Raw genomic sequence first — 24,508 nt, 5'->3', positions numbered from 1 at the left:
AGCCATATAAATTGCAGTTGACTTTGGCGGGACTGGGAGATTCTGCCAGCGGCCCAATGGTGAGCTGTTGCTCACACAGAGGGCATGGTTGGAAAATTTTGGCCCGTATCTCAGTAATGAAACAATGATATCTGTAGTCGCCTGTGAAATCCCTTTCCCTCCACAAAATAAAAATGCGGAACTGAAATAATGAAGCTCACTTAAACCTCCGCAGCCAACAAGCTGCAACGGCAATGCACAATTTACTAAGCTTTTCAGAAGGGAAACGTAAAACCAGTAGCCCATGGTATCGTCTGTGAACAAAATGCTATTTGGAGTAATACAGATGGACACCAAGTTCTCTGGTCACAATAAATATTATCATAAATTTTGTGGCTTGCATAAATTTTCCCACAGTTCTGATGTATAAAGTGTAAATCTCACCTTTAAAAGGCACAGTAACTTAACATATATTTACAAACAGAAAATATTATCAACTATTCATGAAGACTCTCCCTTACAATCCACAGAATCATTCGCAAACAACATTGTCTCTCCTTATTTTAACTTAATGTAAGCTTCAAAAACCCTCTTTGCCACAGTACTACATAATGTTCCACAGGTTCTACTGCATCCATCCATCTGATATTAGCTTTGCATATGCAGGATTGTATACTGAGCTCTTGACTTTAAAATACCTGCTATGAAACAAGGGCTATTTTACCAAATACATAACAGCAGTGGCCATGGGCATTAGTGCTAGAGAGCCGACAACTTCTCATTTTGTCCGCCATCAGGAAAATAAGATATTCAATCTATCATTCTCCAAGGCAGATCGGAATGCTTTTCTCAGAAGTGAAAGGTCAGCGTTTATTCCACTGCATCACTTGGTCCCTCACACATCATTTTCATTACACGCTTATATATAATTTGCACACATGATGCTTTGAATTTCCTGAATATTGTTGATGCATTGATTTATAAATTGCTATTATGCTATAGTTAAGTCCTTTTTACAGGCTCGGGATCACAATGTTCTGGTAAATGAAATGAGGTTAAAACATTATTCTACTTTTTAAAAAAAAATAAAAACTAAGTCCTTCAATGTGCACTCAAATTTTTCTTTGGACACCAAGTTCCATTTCTCCAAATACATGTATTCAGGGTTTTAAAAAAATATTATACTGGATATTTCTGATTCATAATATTCATTATAGAATGTTTGATCTGCAAACTGGTTTATGAATTTAGTTGTATCCTTTAATCAGTCCAGCTGACTGAAAAATGAAGCACATTCCAGACCGAAACTTTCAAACTATACGTCACTAAAATAAAATATCAAAGATTGTCTGTGTAAAAGTTTAAACAATTCAAGCATTTTTTTTGCTTCATGTTACATTCAATCTGACATTTTGCATCTTCCCTGACAAGCTAAAAGGAGTGTGCTGTAGTGTGATTCCCAAAGTTTTACCGGAGTCATTGTTTTGAAGAAATATGATGATTTTAGGACATTGCGACCCGCCATTAGCCGGCGACAGCATCTTCTGGTCCTGCCTCTGTCAACGGGGTTCCTCGTTGCATGCACACTGCAAGAATGTCCACCAGTGGAGTGTACACAGCGTGTCCACAGCGTACTCAAAGTCAAGTGGGAAGGCAGGTCAACAAACTCCAGCATCCTCACCGAAGCCAATTCCTCCAGCATTGTGGCCATTATCATGTGTAATCAGCTCCGTGGGTTTGGACACTACATCCACAAGATCTCAATCTCTGAGGCAGATCCTTTTTTCACAACTCAAGGATGTCATCCAATCTCAAGGAGGACAGAAAATGTTGAGGCCATTCTGGAGGACTCAGCGGAAAAGGGGGCAAATTGACATTAATGTGTGGGAGTAGCTTGCTGTAAACCGTGTCATTTGGTGGTGCCTTGTCCAACACGTCATAACAGAGTCGGAAACCGGCCCCATAAACTTGGTTGCAGAAAAGCAACAAAAGTGGAAGGAAAGAGAACCTTTTTGGAGAACCTCTTTCCTGGAGGCAACGCTTGGCTTCTCTGCCCAAAGATCTGTGGCTCTAGGATTGGTCTGCTGAGTCACCCAAAGACACACAAATCATGAAGCCTGGCAGAGATCATCCTTGTTTGGAGGGATTGACAGAGGTGCCTCTGTTCTTTTGATTGTCGCATGTATTGGGATACAGTGAAAAGTATTGTTTTTTGCACGCTATACAAAAGCATACTACTGAGTACATAAGGGAGAAGAAAAGGAGACGGTGCAGAACGTGTTACAGTCATAGCTAGGGTGTAGAGAAAGATCAACTTAATGCAAGGTAGATCCACTCAAAAATCTGATGGCAGCAGGGAAGAAGCGGTTGAGTTGGTTGGTACGTGACCTCAGACTTTTGTATCTTTTTCCCCGACAGAAGAAGGTGGAAGAACATTTGTGTGGGAGTGCGTGAGATCCTCGATTATGCTGGCTGCTTTTCCAAGGCAGCAGGAAGTGGAGACAGTCAATGGATAGAAGGCTGGTTTGCATGATGGACTGTGCTACGTTCACAACCCTTTGCAGTTCCTTGTGGTCATGGTCGGAGCAGGAGCTATGCCAAGCTGTGATACAACCAGAAAGGATACTTTCCATGGTGCATCTTCCACTCCCTTTAGAATCGTACTCTTCATATTGCCTGACCTTATTCTTCCTACCAAGATACATCACTTCACAGCTTTCATAGGATCATAGAATTCCCTACAGTGCAGAAGGAGGCCATTTGGCCTATTGAGCGTGCACTGACAACAATCCCATCCAGATCCTATCCCTGTAACCCTTGCTAGTCCCCCTGACACCAAGAGGCAATTTAGCATGGCCAATCCACCCAACCACCTTTGGACTGTGGGAGAAAACCGGGGCACCCGGAGGAAACCCACAGACACGTGCAAAGTCCACACAGACAGTGACCGAGGCTGGGATTGAACCCGGGTCTCTGGCACTGTGAGGCAGCAGTGCTAACCACTGTGCTGCCCATAATTAAATTTCATCTGCCACTTGTCCACCATTCAACCAGTATGTCAACGTCCTTTTGAAGTTTATCATCGTCTCCTCACAGTTCTTCCAAGTTTTGTACCAATAGCAACTTTAAAGATTGTGCCCTGTACACCCAAGTCAAAGTCATTAATATATATTAAGAAAAGCAGAGTCTTACCAACGACCCCTGGGGAGCTTCACTCAATACCTTGCTCCAGTACAAAAAAAAGACTTTAGACCACTACTTTCCATTCACTGTCACCCAGCCTATTTTGTATCCATGTTGTGGCTGACTCTTTAATTCCATGGGCTCGAGCGTGTTGTGTGACACTTCATCTAACTATCCCACTCCCCTTGTGAGCCTTTTACTATTTATATGCGAATGGAAAATGTTAGGATTCTCTTTTATTTAGCTGCCAATCTCTTCTCATACTCTTATTTACGCCCGCTCCAGCCTGATTCCCAATTGTATCAAGCACATGACATCTGCCAAATGCAAATGTAGTGATGTACTTTGACAGTACTGAACCTTCTCCTCTTTAAAGGCAGCCCATTGTTCAGTTACAGCTTTGCCTACCAATCTTTGATTCCAATTTGCCTGGGACAGTTCTTTCCTCACCCCACTGAAGCTTACCCTCCCCCAATTAATTTTTCTGACTCCAGATTGCTCCTCGTCATTTTCCAAAGCTAGTCTAAACTCTGATTAAATGATCACTGTCTCCCGAATATTTCCCTAATGACACATGATTTACTTGACCCTCCATATTCCCAGAAACGGATCCAATAATGCTTCCTGCCTTGTTAAACTGGAAACATATTGATCTAGAAAATTCTCCAGAACACACACTGGAAACTTATCGTCTCTCTCTGCCCCTTACATTGCTATCCTGGTCTGCTTCACAATGCGCTCAGAGTATATGATCATAAAACTAGTAACATCTTACAACCAAATGTTGAACCAGAGATTCCAAATGTATTCAATTCTGATGGCTCAAGATGCTCATACTGCAGAGGTTAGTACTAACAATAACTGCATTGCAGTGTTTTCTTGCTAAATTACTCTTGTCCAGCTTGTCCCTTAAGGAAACAATTGAGATTCCAATAAAGATGAACTCAACAAAAGAGTGTTTAAAAGTGAAACAGAACCTGAATGTTGCTATCAAAGAACCAGATTGCAGTTTTATCATAGAGTCCGCATATTCTTACGTTTTTCCACTGTAGCCCTGAAATTATGCGGTGTGATATTAATATATGAACAATTAGCATATTCTCCTAAAATTTCCCTCTCATTATTTTAGCTGATGCATTAATTAATTTAAAATAAGCTGGCTAAAGCCTCCATTAAATACTTCAAACATTCAATACTTCAAATAAGAATGCCAAGTGCTTGTAAGCTGCAGTATTTTAATCAATTAAATGTCTAAGGAAATTCTACACACTAGAATACTACCAGTCTTTTCATTTTAATGACAAAAGTCAATAAATATTGCGGCAAATAATGAGCACTGCTGCCTTACAGCATCAGGGACCCGGGTTCAATTCCCAGCTTGGGTCACTGTCTGTGCGGTGTCTGTATGGGTTTCCTCTGGTTTCCTCCCACAGTCGGAAAGACGGGCTAGTTAGGTGCATTGGCCATGCTAAATTCTCCCTCAGTGTACCCGAACAGGCATGTGAGCATGGCGACTGGGGGATTTTCACAGTAACTTCATTGCAGTGTTAATGCAAGCCTACTTGTGACACTTATAAATAAACTTTACAATGTAGGCAAGGAGATGTAGAGAGGGGGAGAGAGAGAGAGAGAGATAAAGTCAGAGATGCAATTAGCAGTGACCAATTCCACAGAAATAACATACACTCTGACACTAACACATATGATCTCAATGAATCATCCATAGCAGGAAGAATTTCCAAAATATTTTGCAGATCAGTTATATGTTTCATTGTATATCCCTATCACACTACATTTCCTCAATGACTTACACTTTTCCAATAGACTACAGCACCTTCAAAAAGTAAAACAAATGTGACAGCCTCCAAAGACAAAAATCATTTCAATCATTGCTCAGTCAACTGTAGTGAAAGTACTGTGTAGTCATCAAATGCCTATGCCGCTCTTCTGCAATTTAGCAATTAGTGTCACACAGATTGTAGCTCTCCAAAGCCTTATTTGATCCCTTCACACTGAGTAAACACAGCTGTTAATCATGGTGACTTTAATCAAAAGGAAAACTAAACAATGCATTAATACTGAAATTGCCAATTACCTTGCAAGATTTCCTCATTAAATGCTTCAACTTTGTGTGATATCTGGTGTCTACTGGGCAAAACAACAACTGCACCTTGTACTTGTATGGCAGCTTCAACATAATAACAACTTAAGGCACTACACAGGATTGTTACAAAACAAACACTTGACACTAAGACGCATGAGCAGATATTAGTTCAGCTGACCAAAAACTTGGCCAAGGAGATCGATTTTGAAGAACAGAAGAGGAGCGATTTAGAGAGGAAATCCCAGAGCAGGAGACTGTAACAGCTGATGACATGACCACCATTGGTAGAGCGAGGTGGCCAGAATTTGAGGAGGTATGAGAGTTGTCAGGCTGGAGCAGAATACAGAGATAGGGTGGGAAGAGGCTCTGGAAGCGTTCGAAAACAAGGATGAGAATATCAAGACAGGACTTCGCCTTTTGGGACCCTGACTTCAGGGTCCTACAGGCATCACAACCCAGCATTGCATAGGAAGCTGTCACCTGGCGGTAGTTTTCCCCAATTTGGCCAATTAGTGGGATTTGGGATGGCAAGCAGGCTCTTGAGGCTGGAGGGGCAATAGGTGGCCCTCAGGCACCGAAGGAGCAGCTGCTTGTAGCTCAGGTAAGAGCGGGAGAGAGAGAGAGAATTCATTTTGAGAGTGCCCGCACGCTCCCATCTGCCACTGAGAGACCACCTTCAGGCAGCCGGCCTTCTTCCCGACAGCTCCAGGGCCTGGAGGTCAATTGGAAAATTCTAGTAGCCCTTAAACTCCATTAACTACACTCATCCTCTCCCTTTCACCTCTGGGAAAATGGTCCAGCAAACACTTGCCCACCTTCGCACTCTCCCCCATTGGGACCCATAACATCATGAGTACTGGGGTGACGGGTGAGCAGAGTTATTTTTCTACTCCAGGCCTGCAGTGGGCAAAAAGGATGGTTTTCTGGCACAGACACTCTTGGGCATATTCTTCTCTTTGTCATATGCCATCAGGTCATCCAAGGAGGGTGTCTACATATAAACCAGAACTGATGGAAAGCTGTTCATCCTTGCCCGAGATCCAAGATGAAGCTTGCCAAATCCCCAGCAGAATTGTTCCACACTGACAATGCTGCATTAGAATTCTATACCAAGGAGCACCTTCAGCGACAAATGGATAGACTCTCATGTCTGTGAAGAGTTTGGTTTGACAATCAGGAAGACGAATGCCATGGTCCAACGTGTTCCTATATCAGCACTGACAAAATGACTTCAGTGGTTGTCGATTACCAGCAATTTGTCACTTGATGTTGAGGTCAATAAACAACTGCAGTTGTTGCAATTTGTGATACCCAAGCGGAGTTAGAATGTGTGGAACAGCAACCTGGTTAAAAGACACCAAAAGGTGATTCTACCAAGCCTGCACCCTCAGCACACTCCTCCACATTAGCGCAATTTGGACAACATATGCGTGACAGAGAAAGAGCTGAAATGTTTCCACGTTCACTGTCTCAGACATGTCCTCAGAATCTCTTGGCAGGTCCAGATCACTAACAGTGGTCTGGAACATGCCAATTCCATCAGCGTACATTCACAGCTCAGCCAATGATGTCTGTGCTGGTTTGGCTACTTTTATTGGATGGATGAAAACACTTACTTTCTGTACACTGAATGGGCCACTGTGTCATTTCTCTGCTAAAAGGACAACTGCAAGCTAGATTTGAAGATGGCGGACACTGACACTGAAATTGGGAGTCATGATATGGAGATGCTGGCATTGGACTGGGGAAAACACAGTAAGGAGTCTAACAACACCAGGTTAAAGTCCAACAGGTTTATTTGGTAGCAAACGCCACTAGCTTTTGGAGCGCTGCTCCTTTGTCAGGTGAGTGGGAGATCTGCTAACTAACAGCAAACAGGGCATATAAAGACACAAACTCAAATTACAGAATAATGAATAATGATTGGAATGAGAGCCTTTACAGCTAACCAAGTCTTAAAGGTACAGACAGTGTGAGTGGAGAGAGCATTAAGCACAGGTTAAAGAGATGTGTATTGTCTCCAGACAGGACAGCCAGTGAGATTTTGCAAGTCCAGGCAAGTTGTGGGAGTTACAGATAGCGTGACATGAACCCAAGATCCCGGTTGAGGCCGTCCTCATGTGTGCGGAACCTGGCTATCAGTCTCTGCTCAGCGACTCTGCGCTGTCGTGTGTCGTGAAGGCCGCCTTGGAGAACGCTTACCCGAGAACGCTTACCCGAAGATCAGAAGCCGAATGCCCGTGACCGCTGAAGTGCTCCCCAACAGGAAGAGAACAGTCTTGCCTGGTGATTGTCGAGTGGATTGATGATTTCAAAATCTATTCAATATCTAAACTAATATATTTTTAATCCTCATTGTGCCAGATTCCCAATTTTAAACACTGCTCCAATATTAACAGTTCTCAAAGTCCACAGAACCTCCTCCATGAGGATGTTCCCAATGTTGGGTGTGTCCAGAACCAGGGGTCACAGTCTGAGGATTCAGGGTAGACCATTTAGGACAGAGATGAGGAGACATTTCTTCACCCAAAGAGTGGTGAGCCTGTGGAATTCATTACCACGGGAAGTAGTTGGTGCCAAAACATTGAATGTATTCAAGGGGTAGCTGGATATAGCACTTGGGGCAAACGGGATCAAGGGTTATGGGGAGAAAGCAGAATTAGGCTGTTGAGTTTAATGATCAGCCATGATCGTGATGAATGGCGGAGCAGGCTCGAAGGGCCGAATGGCCTCCTCTTGCTCCTATCTTCTAGGTTTCTAAATCATCAACTCATCATAAAAGTGCTTGAAAGCTTCCCTTTACGATATCAGTAAAATGTCAGATCTGTTTTAGTTAAAAACAATCTATTTTCAGCAAAACAGATCTCGGGGAAAAAAACACCATGGAAGGCCAGAAACACATTAGTCCAGTTTCCTTCTGTGCCTGCTGCCTCTCTGAGCAGCTTCAAAAACACTTCCCTCTGGAAAGTATTGTCCTGCAGAAATACGATTTTTATGTCGATTGATCTATACTCCCATAAATATGTGGCCAAAAGAAAGAAAAGGATTTTCAAGATTCCTTTTCCAGCTGTTGGAAAGTCCACTCAATCACTCTTCAAAATTCCAGCAAGTCTCCTCTCCAAGGGGTTTTTACAGGCAAATCCACCTACATGACAAACCTGGTTGTCCCATCTCTGCATGAAGGAAACTAAATTCCTTTGTTTCTGGCCTTCTGCAGTGTCTTTCTTTGGCAAGCTCTGTTGGAGAATGAGCTCCAACCTCTCGCTTTGCCTCTCTAATTAGTTTATCAGGTATATTGGCAGCCACCAAACTTTACGAAAATGAGTTCTGCTTTTGCTTCTGTTGAGATTGTTCGGTGACCTTTATTTCACCATGCAACCTATTCATGCTCGGCTCTCTACTTGTACTTTTCTGTGCATCAGAACTACTATTAGAGGATCGCCATCTTGCTCCATTAGAGGGCCTTTCTCCAACGTGCAATCATTTTGTGTTGCAAGAGTCACTTCTGGATCCACCACAGCCCTTGCAGTGCATTTACTTACTCTCCACTCTCTTACATTTTCTGCCAGGATACAGACCTCGATTGTTGGCCATCATCTTGACCATTAAACCAATATTTAAACTTGCCAGTCACTTTTCCTGCACATCTCTCAATAGTTGCATCCCTCCGTTCACTAGGCACTTCTGAAGAGTCCATGTAAACTCAGTACCCACTCTGAGCAACAGGCCTTTGGACCTGTTGGAACCACAGAATTGCTCTGTCTATTGTGTCACAATGACTGACAGTACCACCGTGCAGCCTTTAATCCATCATAATCTGTTCCTCAGGATCTTCAACATAAGACACATAAGCACTTAAGGTACACCTTGCCTTGTTTATTTTTAATCAGCTGCCCAGAGACCGAGATTTCATAATTAATTCCAATTCATTGGGAGAACTGAACCGGAGCAGTTTAACAACAATTGTCGTACCATCACAACAGGCCCTTTCCATTCCGTGTGACCCTCTCTTAATATACATCAAATTTCCTAAATTAAATCCTGTCTCAGTTGGTCCTGCAGCGCCTCAGAGCTCCCTGATTTTTCTCCAAAACCTCTGCCTTGCTGAAAGTCCTACATGTAAAACACACAAATGTGCAAAGAAAATGGAACTGATAGCAATTTCCAGAGGAGGATTATTGCACAGAGAAGATATGTGCTTCTAACCCATTATACATTGTTTGCATCTGTGTTTATTTATATAAATGCAAATGAAACCCTCGTTAATGCCCTCCAGCTGCATACAACTAAACACAATATACAAATTAACAACCAGGAGTTGGAGCGCTTTAAGACACATTTTGGATGATTTCAAGTTTACAGAGGGCAGTGGGGGGCCAGCCAGGAGTGTATTGGAATAGTCAAGTCCAGAAGTAACAAACACATGGATGAGGGTTTCAACAGATAAGCTGAGGCAAAGGTGAATGTTAGAGGTGGAAACAAGCAGTCTTAGTGATATCATGGATATGTGATGGGAAGTTTATCTCGAGACCAAAATGTGACTCGAAGTTTGTGAACAGCCTGGTTCAGCTCCAGACAGTTCCCAGGGAGAGGGGTGAAGTTGGTGGCTCGGGAACAGAGGCAAAAAGGTCAAACTGAGATGAATGCAGATTTCTGGCTGATAGCATTTCCGCTATGCCCCCTCAACGTTTAGAAAGTTTGTATCATAAAATAATTTTGAGGGGAGTAGCTCTCAAAAGTAAAAATATTTGCTTGGGGCGACATGGTGGCACAGTGGTTAGCACTGCTGCCGCATGACACCAGGGATCCAGGTTTGATTTCAACCTCAGGTGACTGTGTGGACTTTGCACGTTCTCCCAGCGTCTGCATGGGTTTCCTCCGAGTGCTCCAGTTTTTTCCCACAGTCCAAAGATGTGCAGGTTGGATGGATTGGCCATGCTGAATTGCCCCTTAGTGTGCCACGATGTGTGTAGCTTAGGGGGATTAGTGGGATAAATGCATGGGATTATAGGGATAGGGCAGAGGGGTAGGCCTTGATAAAATGCTCCGACAGAGTCGGCGCAGACTCGATGGGCGAAATGGCTTTCTTCTACACTATCGGGATTCTACGATTCTATAAAGATAAAACAGCACGAACAAAGCACATGACCATATATGAATGCTGTGAAGAAAATGCAACCATAAAATTAATTATGCTCAAACCAGGAACAAAGGCCTTAGCTGTGGCCTCAGAGTAAAAGGAATTTTAAAAGAGATATTGGGGAAAAAACACAGCTAACAGGGAGGAAAAAAAAAGTAATCATAAACCAATTTTCTTTTTCAATAAGGAATGGAATTTGACAAAGTAAACCTTATATTTTGTACATAATTTAAAACAGAAAATGCAATGCACAATATACACATTGCGATGATAGGTTAATTCTACAAGCGTGAATCATAGAGTTTGCAGAGGTAGATAAAGCTATTGCACCCAATCAATCGTTTTTCAAATATCAACCCTACCTAATCACTTCACACCGTGTTCCATAATTCCTTCTCTCTCTAAACAAATTGCTAATTGTCTTTTGAACCCATTTAAGTTGTCTGCTTCAATGATTCTCCTCGGTGGAATACTCAGAACTTTTATTGCACACTCAATCAAAATCTTCAGTTGCTTTTCCTTCTCCGTTTTAACATCTCGATCTTTAAAACTCCTGCTCTCTCATATTGGAAACATACAGTGAAAAGATTGTCATAATCAATTTGATCTTGAAATTTCAATTACATCACTTTTGAAATCATCCACTTTCCAAAGAAAACAAGCCTGACATTTTGAGCAATCTTTTGCAATTTAAATCCCTCATTTCTGGACGAACCTTTGTTGGTTGCTTCTTGACGCTTTGAAGAGTAATGATAGCCAGTGATTAGATTATCTGAACGGCACAATTCCAACTGCAATCTGATTAACAAATTGTACAATTGATTTCAATTTCCCTCTGCAAATGTAACCAGACAATTTGCCTCTACTTAGAATCATTGACGTTTCTTACCAAAATCTGCCAGCTTCAGTTCCCCGGTATCACTGATGAGCAAGTTCTGAGGCTTCAAGTCTCTGTGCAAGATGTATTGCTGGTGGATATAGGAGAGGCCCCGCAGCAATTGAAACAAAAAAAGCTAAAATGGCAGAAAAGGAAACACCGCAATAAGTTGGCAGCCTGAATTATCAGAACAGTTCCAGAAATCTAAATTTTTCAATTGACATTTGTAAAAGAATTATGCATACTGAAACGTGATTACTTTCACCATAGATCAAGCCATGTCAAGTTTCTAAACTCTAATTCTTTTAAACAATGAATGCATCGATTTTATATTAATCCAAAATGCAGGAGGACATGCCAGGGGCAACGCCAGACATACCTAATAGAGGTCTCAATCTGCTAAAGCTACAACACAGGACTACCTGCATGTTAAAAAGCAGAGGCAGCAAGCAATTGACAGAGCTAAGTGATCCCATAAACACAGGTCAGGGGTGGGATTTTCCAGCTGCACTCACCCCAAAACTGGAAAATCACGTCCAAGGTCAACGGACCTTCACATGTTCCAATCCACCCCCCACACCGCCGCCGGACAGGATTCCCGTGGTGGGCGGGATGGAAAAGTTTCCCCCCAACTCTAAGCTCTGCAGTCTTACCACATCCAGTCATGTCTGGTGGTGGACAATTAAACTAACTGGAGGAGGAGGTTCCACATATATTCTCAGTGATGGGTGAGCCCAGCACATGTAAATAACAAGGCATTTGCAACCATCGTCAGTCAGAAGTGTCCAGTGGATGTTCAATGTCAGCCTCCTCCGAGGGCCCCAGCATCACAAAAGCTAGTCTTCAGCCAATTTAATTCACTCCAAGTGATGGCAAAAAACAGCTCAACACACTGGATACTGCAAAAGCTATGGGCCCTGACAACATTCCAGCAAAAGTTCTGAAGATTTGTGCCCAGGATTAGTCGCGACCCTAGCCAAGCTGTTCTACCAAGGCTGCAACACTGGCATCTACCCAGCAATGTGGAAAATTGGCCACAAAAAGCAGGGTAAATCCAGTCCGGCCAATTATAACCCCCTTCAGTCTATTCGTGATCAGCAATGATATCGAGCAGATATTCACTTGTACCTCGATAAAAGCAAATTACTGCAGATGCTGAAATCCGAAACAAAAACAGAAAATGCTGAAAAATCTCAGCAGGTCCGACAGCATCTGTGGAGACTTAACTGAGCCAACATCTCAAGTCTGGATGGCCCTTCAATGGGTCCTCTATCATGACCTTTATTAGCTCAAGTGCTCTCACTGAACAAAAGACATTGGCACCTTTCACTTTGGAACAATTTCCCCTTTTTTAAAAAACAAATTCTCCCCTTTCAGAGTCACAGAACTGCTACAGTGCAGAAGGAGACCATTCAGCCCACCATGTCAGTGCCAGTCTCCAAATGAGCACTTCACTTAATGCTATTCCTCCACCTACTCCCTATAACCACCTTCCTTTTCAGATAACAGTCTAGTTCCCTTTTGTTGGTCTCGATTGATCCTACCTCCACCACACTCTCAGGCAGCACATTCTAATCCCAACCACATGCTGGGTGAAAAGTTTTCCCTCATGTAGCTTTTGTCTCTTTCACCAATTATTTTAAATCTGTGCCCTCTTGTTCTCGATCCTTTCACGAATGGGAACAGTTTCTCCCTATGTACACTGTCCAGAACCTTTGTGACTTTGAACACCTTTCTCATATCTCCTCTCACTCATCTCCTCTCCAAGGAAAACAGTCCCAATTCTCCAACCTATCCTCAGAACCGAAGTTCCTCATCCCCAAAACATGTGAATCTTTCCTGTACTCTCCCCAATGCATTCACAACTTTCCTGAGGTGTGCCCCATAAGTGAACACAAGTGAACTCCACCTGAGGCTGAACTAGTGTCTTATACAAGTGCAACAGAACCTCCTTGTACTCTGTCCACCCTATTAATAAAGGCCAAGATACTGAATGCTTCATTAATTGCTTTCTCAACCTATCCAGACACATTTCAATGATTTATGTACATATACATCCAGGTCCCTCTGATCCTGCACCCCTTTTATTTTGTACTGTCCCTCCATGTTCTTCCTACCAATATAAACACTTCAAGTTCAACACCAAGAAATCTGAACTGCCACTTGTCCATCTCGTCAACCAGCTTACACTATCCTCCTCACAGTTCACAATGCTTGCAAATTTTGAACTATCTTCAACTTTTGAAACGGTGCCCTGTGCACCATTTGCCTTCCTTATAACATTTTCTTGGATCCATTGATTCATTCATTAACATACATCAGGAAAAGCAAGGGTCCCAACACTTACCCCTGGGCAACTCCACTACAAACCTTGCTCCAGCCTGAAAAATGTACCATTAACCACTACCCTGTTTCCTTTCACTCAGCCAATTTTAGATCATATTGCTCCTTTCCCATTCAACTGATGAGCTACGACTGTGCTCACAAGTGTGGCACTATATCAACAGTCTTTTGGAAACCTATGTACACCACAACAGGATTGATCTCATCAACCCTCGCTGTTACCTCTTCTAAAAACTCCAGCAAGTTAGTTGAACCTTACTTCTCCTTAACAAATCTATGCCGACTTTCCTTAATTAACTCAGATTTGTCCATGTAACTATTAATTTTGTCCCAAATTATTACTTCTAGAGATTTACCCACCACTGAAGTTGAATTAACCGGAATGTATTTGCTAGGCTTAGGAATGTAGGAACATAGGAATTCAGCCCTTTGAGCCCGCTCCGCCATTCTATATGATCATGACTGATCTCCATCTCATCCTAATTCCACTTCCCTGCCTTTTCCCCATAGCCCTTTATCCTGCTTTTGATCAAATATTTATCTATATCTTTCTTGAATCCATTGATTGATTCTGCATCTATTGCACTCTGGGGCAGTGAGTTCCATAGATTTACAAGTCTGAGAATTAGCTTCGTCTTATCTCGGTCTTGAACCTCCCTCCTCTTACTCTACAACTATAAATCTTTTGTCCGAGACTGTTCTAGAAGGAGGAACATTTGGTTAACATTTACTTTGTCAATCTCGAGTATTTTATAGAATCATAGAAACCCTACAGCACAGAAAGAGGCCATTCGGCCCATCGAGTCTGCACCGACCACAATCCCACCCAGGCCCTACCCCCACATCCCTATACATTTACCCACTAATCCCTCTAACCTACACATCTCAGGACACTAAGGGGCAATTTTAGCATGGCCAATCACCCTAACATGCACATCTTTGGACTGTGGGAGGAAACCAGAGCACCCGGAGGAAACCCACGCAGACACAAGGAGAATGTGCAAACTCCACACAGACAGTGACCCAAGCCGGGAATCGAACCTAGGTCCCTGGAGCTGTGAAGCAGCAGTGCTAACCACTGTGCTACCGTGCCACCCCAAATTGAAATCAATTCTGGTAGCAGTGGGAAGGGTCCCTCCTCTTCTCTTCCCCCACACCCCCAACCCAACCCCCAGATGGAAAGGTACAAAAACAGAGTTATGGATGTGGGGCAATTGTCTGCTCCCAGTGGACAGTCACTCTCAAAAGGGAGAGAGTACAGTGAGTGTGATTTGGGTTCCCTTCAAATGCAGCAACCTACAGGAGCATTTTAATGTTGGTGCGTTGCTTTTCAGCCCTTTGGCTCAGATCAAATCCAAGATGGGGTGCAATGCCTGTTTTCGTCAGCTTGGATCTTGTCTGTCTCTCTTGTGGGGTCCATGAATTGGATTCAATTTGAATTAGTGTTTGGAGCACGCAAGAAGATGGATTCAAGTTTTGCCCTGTCAATTCTGGTCACCTCACTATAAGAAGGATGTGGAAGCGCTGGAAAGAGTGCAGAGGAGATTTACCAGGATACTGCCTGGTTTGGAGGGTAGGTCTTATGAGGAAAGGTTGAGGGAGCTCGGGCTGTTCTCTCTGGAGCGGAGGAGGCTGAGGGGAGACTTAATAGAGGTTTATAAAATGATGAAGGGGATAGATAGAGTGAACGTTCAAAGACTATTTCCTCAGGTGGATGGAGCTATTACAAGGGGGCATAACTATAGGGTTCATGGTGGGAGATTTAGGAAGGATATCAGAGGTAGGTTCTTTACGCAGAGAGTGGTTGGGGTGTGGAATGGACTGCCTGCAGTGATAGTGGAGTCAGACACTTTAGGAACATTTAAGCGGTTATTGGATAGGCACATGGAGCACACCAGGATGATAGGGAGTGGGATAGCTTGATCTTGGTTTCAGATAAAGCTCGGCACAACATCGTGGGCCGAAGGGCCTGTTCTGTGCTGTACTGCTCTATGTTCTATGTTCTAATTCTGCCCATTGGCGTTGTAACTTTAAGAATAGGGCGAAAGTTTTAAGAAAGTTGGTGACATTACACACAAGTTCTGCTGGTAACCCCCCACAGCAGGCTGGTAACCCAATTCCCGGTGATTCCAGGTGCATCATGAAATTCATGAGTGATTGCAAAAACCCAATTACACATTTTGCCTAGTCACTGTGTGAGATGTGAGAAGTTAACATCCTTTAAACTGCGTATTGATCCCTGTGTTAAAACAGAACATATCCAAAGATTCAATCTAAAAGATTTAACAAAATAGGGGGGGTAATGTTTGAAGAGAGGAAACAGTACCTGGCGGGCTCCCCTGCTGAGCTAACTCTTCCACACTCTGAGACTGACAGCAGGTAAAGTAGAGGCATTTTCTCACTGCTGCTCAGTGCCGGTGGTCCCGTTACACTCGGGACCATCGGGCTTCTCGGGGGCATGCAGCTCAATGTTGGGTCCCAACCCCTCCATGACCATGTTACCCTTCTATACCTCAATCAAATCCCCCCTCATTCTTCTGTACTCCAGCAAGTACAAGCCCAAGCGACTCAACCATTCCTCATGCAACAGCCCCTTCAAACCTGGAATCAATCTAGTGAACCTCTTCTGAACCACCTCCAGTGCCACCATGTCTTTCCTTAAAAGGTGACCAAAACTGAACACAATATTCCAGGCGAGGTCTCACCAATGCCTTATACAATTGTAACAACACTTTTCTATCGTTATACTCCAGACCCTTTGCAATAAATGCCAAGATTCCATTTGCCTTCCTTATAACATTCTGCACCTGCATACCCAATCTGAGACTCATGCACAAGGACACCCAGATCCCTCTGCACAGATGCCCTTTGAATCTGTTTCCCATTTAAATAGTAATTTGCCATTTTATTTTTCCGGCCAAAATGGATAACCTCGCATTTATCCACTTTAAACTCCAGCTGCCAGATTCTTGCCCATTCCTCTAGTCTGCCAATATCCATTTGTAAACTTTTTATCTCATCACAGCCTGCTTTCCCACCCATTTTTGTGTCGTCGGCAAATTTCGCTATGTTACATTCTGTCCCTGCTTATAGATCATTGATATAGATTGTAAATAGTTGTGGTCCGAGAACTGAACCCTGCAGTACCCCACTGGTTATAGATCGTCAACTGGAGAGGGATCCACTTATCCTAACCCTCTGCTTTCTATCAGTCGGCCAATCCTCAATCCAAACCTCTACTCTACCTCCAACTCCTTGGGAACTAACATTCTAGATCAGCCTCTTGTGTGGCATCTTATCAAATGCATTCTGGAAGACAAGATAGATCAGATCCACAGGATCTCCATTATCTACCTTGCTGGTTACATCCTCAAAAAACTCTCGAAGGTTTGTCAAACAAGACTTGCCCTTCACAAAACCGTGCTGACTCTGGTGAATTGAGCTTTGTTTTTCCAGATGCTCAGTCACCTCCACCTTAATGATTGACTCCAGCAACTTTCCCACCACAGAGGTCAAGCTGGCTGATCTATAGTTTCCCACTTTTTGCCCCTCTCCTTTCCTTGAATAAGGGCATCACATTTCCAGTCCACTGGTACCTTTCTGGAATCCAGGGAATTTTGGAATATCATAATTAATGCATCAACTATCTTTTGGTGTCAGTGTTTATGTTTTCAGCTAGCTTCCTTTCATAATCCATTTTAGCATTTTTGATATTGTATTTAGTCACCTTTTGTTGGCGTTTGAAGTTCTCCCAATCCTCCACGCTGCCACTAACTTCTGCAGTATTATATAGAGTCATAGAGGTTTACAGCATGGAAACAGGCCCTTCGGCCCAACTTCTCCATGCCGCCTATTTTTGTTTTTACCCCTAAGCTGGTCCCAATTGCCCATGTTTGGCCCATATCCCTCTATACCCATCTTACCCATGTAACTGTCTAAATGCTTTTTATATATACCTTCATTTTTACCCTTGTTATCCTTGATTTCCTTAAGCCATGGATGATTTTTCACCCTTTTGCAATTCCTCTTCCTCTCAAGAATGTACCTTAGTTGAGATGTATTTTATACCTTCCTAAACAACTGCCACTGTTCTTCTACTGTCCTCCCCTTTAATACTCTTGCCCAGTCCACTTGGGCCAACTCTTTCCTTAGGACTGCAAAATTACCCTTGCCCAATGCTAAAACTCAAGAATATGATTCTGTCCTCACTTCCAATCTGAATTTGAAATTCTATCACGCTGTGATCACTCCTTCCAAGTGGATCCTTAACTACAAGGCCATTAATCAATTCTTCCTCATTAGATAATACCAGATCTAAAGTAGTTAGTTCTCTGGTTGGCTCCATAACATGCTGCTCTAAGAAACAGTCCTTCATACACTTTATGAACCCTTTCAAGGCTACCCTTGCCAAGTTGGTTTATCTAGTCAATATGTAGGTTAAAGTCACCCATAATTAGGCTAACCTTTACAACATATGTAATTGTCCAGTCTTCTGGGGCCACCCCCAAGTCTAAGGAAGATGGGAAAATTATGGCCAGTGCCTCTGCGATTTCCACTCTCACTCCTCTCTGTATCCATGAATGCATCTTATCCAATCTTTGCGCTTTATCAACTTTGAGTACAGACAGCCAATTTAATAACTCCTTCACATCAGTTTTAAATCCTTTAGTGTATTAGTAACCTTCTCTTTTACCATGGCCTGGGTCGCATCTTCTTCCTTGTTAAAGATGGATGCAAAATATTCATTTAATATCTCAGCTGTTCCCGCTGCTTCCATGTGTAAATCCCCTATTTGGTCTTTAATCAGCCATACTCCTCCCACCCTTTTCCTATTTATATGCCAATGTTAGCTGCCAATCTCTTCTCACATTCCTTTTTTGCACCCCTCATTTGCTTTTTCATCTCACCTATGAACCTTTTACATTCAGCCTGGTTTTCCATCGTAGTATCCACCTGATATCTGTCACAAGCATACTGTTTCTTCTTCTCCACCTCTTTTGTCATCCTGGGAGCTCTGGATTTCTTTTGAGGGAATAGACCTTGACTGTGCGCAACTTATTTATTCTTTGAAGGTAACCCATTGTTCAGCTACCATTTTTCCTGTCAACCCTTGGATATCAATTTACTCTGACCTGATCCATTCTTATTCAAATGAAAATCAAATCTGCCATTCATGTCTTTTATCATGTAGTTTGATGGCAATGGATGGCATTTTGGTGGCATAAAGAACTATCTAATTTATTCCATTCTGCCTGCATGGTCTTCCGTTTTAAAAACAAAATTGATAGTACTCATGGTAACCATGAAACCGCCAGAAAACTACAAGACAGGTTTCAATATGCAAATTGTTCCATGGTGGCTTCCTAAGAAGTATCTAAAGTGAAGACAACAAGTACTTTGAAAATCCTAAGCAACATTTCCATCCAGTCTTTGAATTCTCATTTTGTAAGGCATTTTGAACTTTCACATGCGGTGCTCGTTAGGGTTCCTGCGCTCTGCTGATGCTGAATAATTGTGGCTGCAACCCTTTGGTGATCAGGATTCCACGCAGACTTGTTGCAGACCCACAATGCGATTTGAACCCATTTGAATAAACTTTGAAAATTCCTCCCAACCCACACGAAAGCAAATAATTTATACTCAAACTCTCTGATCAAAGTGGTGGAAATGCAAAGTGCTTCTCTACATTTTAGTTGACCACAGGGGGAAAAAAAATTCTTGTAACTACTAACTAACAACAGATCCGCTACAACATAATAGAAGGTTAGATTTGAAGCCAAGTTTTACACTAAGTGAGCTTGACACATTGTGGACAGTGTGCCACATTGAATTACCTTTTCGTGTACAAATCATAATTGCCAACCTAGAAAAGCAAGAAAAGCTGGCTTCAAAGTAGTTCCAAAAAGATGAAAATTCAAGAACTGTGCTGCCGTGTGAAAAGTGGCAAGCCACACTTTGCAAATTAAGTAGTGGGTATACACAACATTCTTTCAGAAGCACGGGGGGGACGGCGACAAACAAGTGAGAGCATGAAGGGAAAATCAAAATGTCGAAGGCACAAAATTGGTAACAGCCCCCCACCCAACACCCTCAGGACATCCCAGTGAACAATTAAAAATTATGCATTCTGCTTCATTGATGTTTCATAATTAACGGATCACTGTGCACAATAGGCAGGGACATTCGTTTGCACGAGAAACATACACGATATACATATACTCAAACTCAATTGAAGTGGCAGAGGGAAGAAAAGCCTATTATATTCTGCTGTTCTCTGTCAACACACAGTCAGACCAGGCAGCTAAAACACCAAGATTATAAAAATGTGGACAGTTGGTACGTACATTTGCCCCATGAATTAAACATGATGCTCCAACCAGCCATTGAAATTGTACACTGAGTACAAAGTCAGCTTCCTCCTTTATTCCACAACAAAATCAGCAATGCTGGGAGCATAAAATGACAGCCAAGAATGTTTTCTTAATTGCCACTTTGAAAATAGAAGTCAGATATGCAAGAATTCCAGAAAGATTTAGAGCTACGGATTTAACTGAACGGTCATATAACTAATGGTCAGATAACTTTGAGATTTACATTTGATAGGCAGGCGATTCTGAACGCGTACCAGGCTCACATTAACTTGATATCGCAGGCACCAGTGAAAAGGACTATCAATGCACATTGCGCTACAAATTTCAGTCCACAGCAGCTGTTGACATCAGTCAGACAGCAACGTTCCGCTATTTCTTTGAGGATTGCCGATTTACACAAGGGAATGTTAGGGACCAGCATCAGAAGGTTTTGTTCCCCAGTGTCTGCCCGATATGCATCTCTTCATCAACATTTAAAAATGATCTGGTCATCATCACATTTCTGTTTATGGGTCTCTTAGTGGGCAGACTGACTGCTTGGTTTTCGACATTATAACAGTGATTATTACATTTCAAAAGAACTTCACTGGCTGCAAAGTGTTTTGGGAGGTTGCAAAAGATGCTGTATAAATGATAACTTTTTTTTCTTCTATGCTTTCTCTGCACTCCACTAGTGTACTGAAATCCATAAGTTTTATTTCATCCATTAATTGCACACAATGCACAAGTCATCAGTAAAAGGAATGTGCAGAGGTTATGAGATCATAGAACTCTTACAGGGCAGAACGATGCCATTCGGCCCAACGAGCCTGCACCGACAACAATCCCACCCAGGCCCTATCCCCATAACACCACTTTGGCCTCCCTGACACTAAGGGACAATTTAGCACGGCCAATCGAGCTAACCTGCACATCTTGGAGATGCTAAGATGATTACCAATGCAAGTGCTAGTTACTTTAACAACACACATTACCCATTTAATCTTGCCAGTTTTGAAGTAACTGGGCATGCCTTGAGACTGGCAAACAACTTTCAGTAACGCAAGCATATCAATATCAGTGTTGTATCTTTAAGGACATTGCAGGTGGCAGAGACAATGATCGGAAGGCCCTGTTGCCAAATCATGCAAGCTGTACACAGAATAGTCTAACAAGATATATTTTACAACTGAGGCAAGAGTATGCAACTGCTAATTTAGTAAGATTGATTCATATACTTTACACTGATTACCACCCAGCCCGGGGAAGATTTGCAGTTATTTTGTTGCCTGCTTCATCCTGTTAAAGAGCCATGACAGATGATCGGTGGAGGCGGACAAACAAGAGGATGCAGCTGCCAAAGGCGTTAATGATACCATCATCTACAATAGCAGTTTTACTGAACACCACATCATCCTCACTCATAACGCACTGTAAATATATCTGCATGTATTCATTTACCCATACTTTCCTATTCTTGGAGGGAGAATAGAGCCAATGCTTTGAATCAGGATGTCAGCTAGTAAAGGGTCATCCTGACTTGAAACTTTGGCTCTATTCTCTCTCCACAGACGCTGTCAGACCTGCTGAGATTTTTCAGCATTTTCTGTTTTTGTTTCAGATTCCAGCATCTGTAGTACTTTGCGTTTACCTTATTCTTTTCAGTTTATTCCACAATTTGGCATTTTTACAAATTGGTAAGATAATGTAACATGGCATAATCATATTCAAGACCGCAGGAAGTGATCAGTCTTCTAATTGATCATTTGATTTTCTTTTTGCAAGCTTGCACAAAATAACCATTTTCTAAAGATCCTGTTGGGAGGGTGTTGTTTATAGAATGGTATACAGTCAGGAAGTTCTTCAAAGGCTCCTGTAGGTATGGATTGGAGTTGTATGTTAATCTCTCATGGTTGCGTGTCCATTCTAGCCAACATATTATTGCACCCCACTTGATAAGTACCTGGATTAGAACGGAACCTACACCTTGTGTTTCCTAGGCTACCTGCTAGTCTATTGACGAGTTAAAGTTACTATAATCTATCATAGCTACTATAGTTTGATTTAATTATTAACTCTCAACTCTCCACATTGTCCAAAATGTCCACCACTATCTTCCAATGCTTTCTCATGTCGTTGTGATTGAATCATATGGTGAGGGCGGACTGAGTGTGCAGTATGAGTACAAGTAAAACTTGGTTCATCACCAATATCTTCCTTAACCAGCAGCAAAAAGGCACAAAACAAGGCAGCAAAGAGTTTGGCCTTGCCACTCTCTCCTGGGATGGGGGTCTTGTGGCTGGACTTTCCCTTCTAGCCCTGGCAGACGTGAAGATCACCCTTGGCATGGTGATTTCAGGTAGCTCTGTGATCAACATCTGCACTCCTGCCTGTCAGGTGTGAAAATTCTGTAGTGGCCAGGTCACTTGAATCTCCGTGCCCCCGGTCGCCTGACAGGCTTTCAAATCATTGCAGCATTCCATTCTGAGGCGCAGATTTTCCCTTCTCCGTCAGAAGCTGCAGGTTTGAGCTGATCCCTTTGTCCTCTGACAGAGAGATATCAATTTCAGCTGGGGGTGGGGATGGATTCCATTCTCCACATCCTTAATGTATTCACACAGTTTTGATTTGAAGTCTCTGAGATTTGCTAGCAAGTTGAAACCTTCTCTATTACCTTGGAAACATTTGTCAATTTCAAAGTTCAGTGCTTTGAAAGAGGCTTCTATTGACAGTTTAACATATTCCTCTTCAGGCTCCAATCAGCTGCGTTTATTTACATTTCCCATCACGTTTGAATGCAACTCAAGTACCTCCATTATTTTAGACCAATGTTCACAGAGATGCTAAGCCTGATTGACAGTTGTGGCTTCATCAAAAGGAATAAGTGCTCTACAGAGATCAGGTATCTTTTAGAATGATGTCCCAATCTCCGAACAGCTGCACTGGCCAGCAGGTTCCGTGAGATAACCTCAGTGGCAACTTTCAGGTGATTAATCCCACCTGAGAGAGTGCCATCTTTCCTATGCTAGGACATCCAGCTGGTCTCCCAGACATAGAATCATAAAATCCTACAGTGCAGAATGAGGCCATTCAGCCCATCGAGTCTGCACCGACCACAATCCCACCTAGGCCCTATCCCAAGAGCACCATGCTATGCCCCCTGACACTAAGGGGCAATTTATCATGGCCAACCACCACACATCTTTGGAGTGTGGGAGGAACCGGAGCACCCGGAGGAAACCCACGCAGACACAGGGAGAATGTGCAAACTCTACACAAACAAACAATGACCCAAGCCGGGAATTGAACCTGGGTTCCTGGCACTGAGGCAGCAGTGTTATCCATTGTGCCACCGTGCTGCCCCATAAAATGTGGTGCAAAGTTAGGAACACCTCCTTCCACCTCTGTTAAATGGCTGCATTGGGTTATCAAGTACAGATGTTGGAGACACCCTCTTCTCAACAAATGTTCCAGAAACGTGTCACAGCATTAAATGTAGAGAGACAGCAATCCCAGTCTCCACCTCTATTTCCTATCCTTTACTCACAGGAAACTGAGATTTTCCTGAGACCAAGGATTAGGAGCATCAGCCCTGAGACCTTAAACAGGCAAAAATACAAGCTGGTGAAGAGAAAGAAAAAGTTCACGTATGCTTGGCATGTTGTACAGAAGTGCCTTTTCCCCTGTCAAAAGGAATGCGCCAGAAGCCTCGAGAGGTCTGATATTTTAAAAACTAATTAAATTTTTGGAGTCTGTTTGTATAACTCTGACTAATAAACTCAATCTAATTCCTACAGGAAGCTTACTTATACGGGGCGGAGGAGGGATTAAATCAGACAGACCCATGAAGACAGGCAGGAGTGAGACGTTCATTAATGGAGAGGGACATTGCCAGAGACCTAGGATCAAGTCATACCCAATCTTTCTCTCTTTAGACATCAGTGAGATGAATTGAAGAAAATCTGCAGAGTAAGCAAATAGTAATGATATAAAAGTTGAAATTTTATCTGCATCATAAGCCTCCTAACTATTTTCTGTTAATTTTAGAAAAAGACCAATTTATGATAGTTACAGAAACTGACTTTTTGCCATGGTTGGACTTGATAACATCTGCACCCAATACATATATTTTACTTATTATTTTAATGATCACCATTCTAAACTCCAAAACATCTCCTTCACAGATAATTGTCCTTATAGGCTGGACTTCCTCAATGTCACCAAGATTACTTCTACAATCATTGATGAAAGTGAGCTTGCTGAAACTGGACCTCTGACCACTTGCACAAGCATACAAGTCCTTTTAAAGCTTGCTTTTTAAAATAAATGTAACTGGAATTTGGGCTCTGCATTGAGTAAGCCAGTTATGAATGTTTTGATGCATAACCTCTGATAGAAGGGAGAGGAGTATTCAGGTGGTGTATTCTACATGCTGGAACTAAAAAACCTCGATTGAAGCTTATGGAGAGGGATTGTTTCAGGAAGCTATGAACAAGAGACCTGTTCCATTGAAATTCATGGGAGGTACAGGT

General features: G+C 42.5%; 1 protein-coding gene across 2 annotated transcripts in view; it reads right to left on the bottom strand.

Annotated features, from left to right (window-relative positions):
• cdk14 (cyclin dependent kinase 14) overlaps positions 1-24,508 on the bottom strand; it is a 570,262-nt gene that overhangs the window by 285,628 nt on the left and 260,126 nt on the right. For both annotated transcript variants that reach the window (XM_078235399.1, XM_078235409.1), the window contains one exon: positions 11,296-11,419. In XM_078235399.1, the coding sequence (XP_078091525.1) occupies positions 11,296-11,419 (124 nt within the window). The remainder of the gene's footprint in view (positions 1-11,295; positions 11,420-24,508) is intronic.

The sequence above is a fragment of the Mustelus asterias genome, chromosome 2, assembly GCF_964213995.1.
Source record: "Mustelus asterias chromosome 2, sMusAst1.hap1.1, whole genome shotgun sequence".
Classification (NCBI taxonomy): Eukaryota; Metazoa; Chordata; class Chondrichthyes; order Carcharhiniformes; family Triakidae; genus Mustelus; species Mustelus asterias.
Note: the sequence above shows the minus strand (reverse complement) of the source record. Positions and strands in the feature narration are given on the sequence as shown.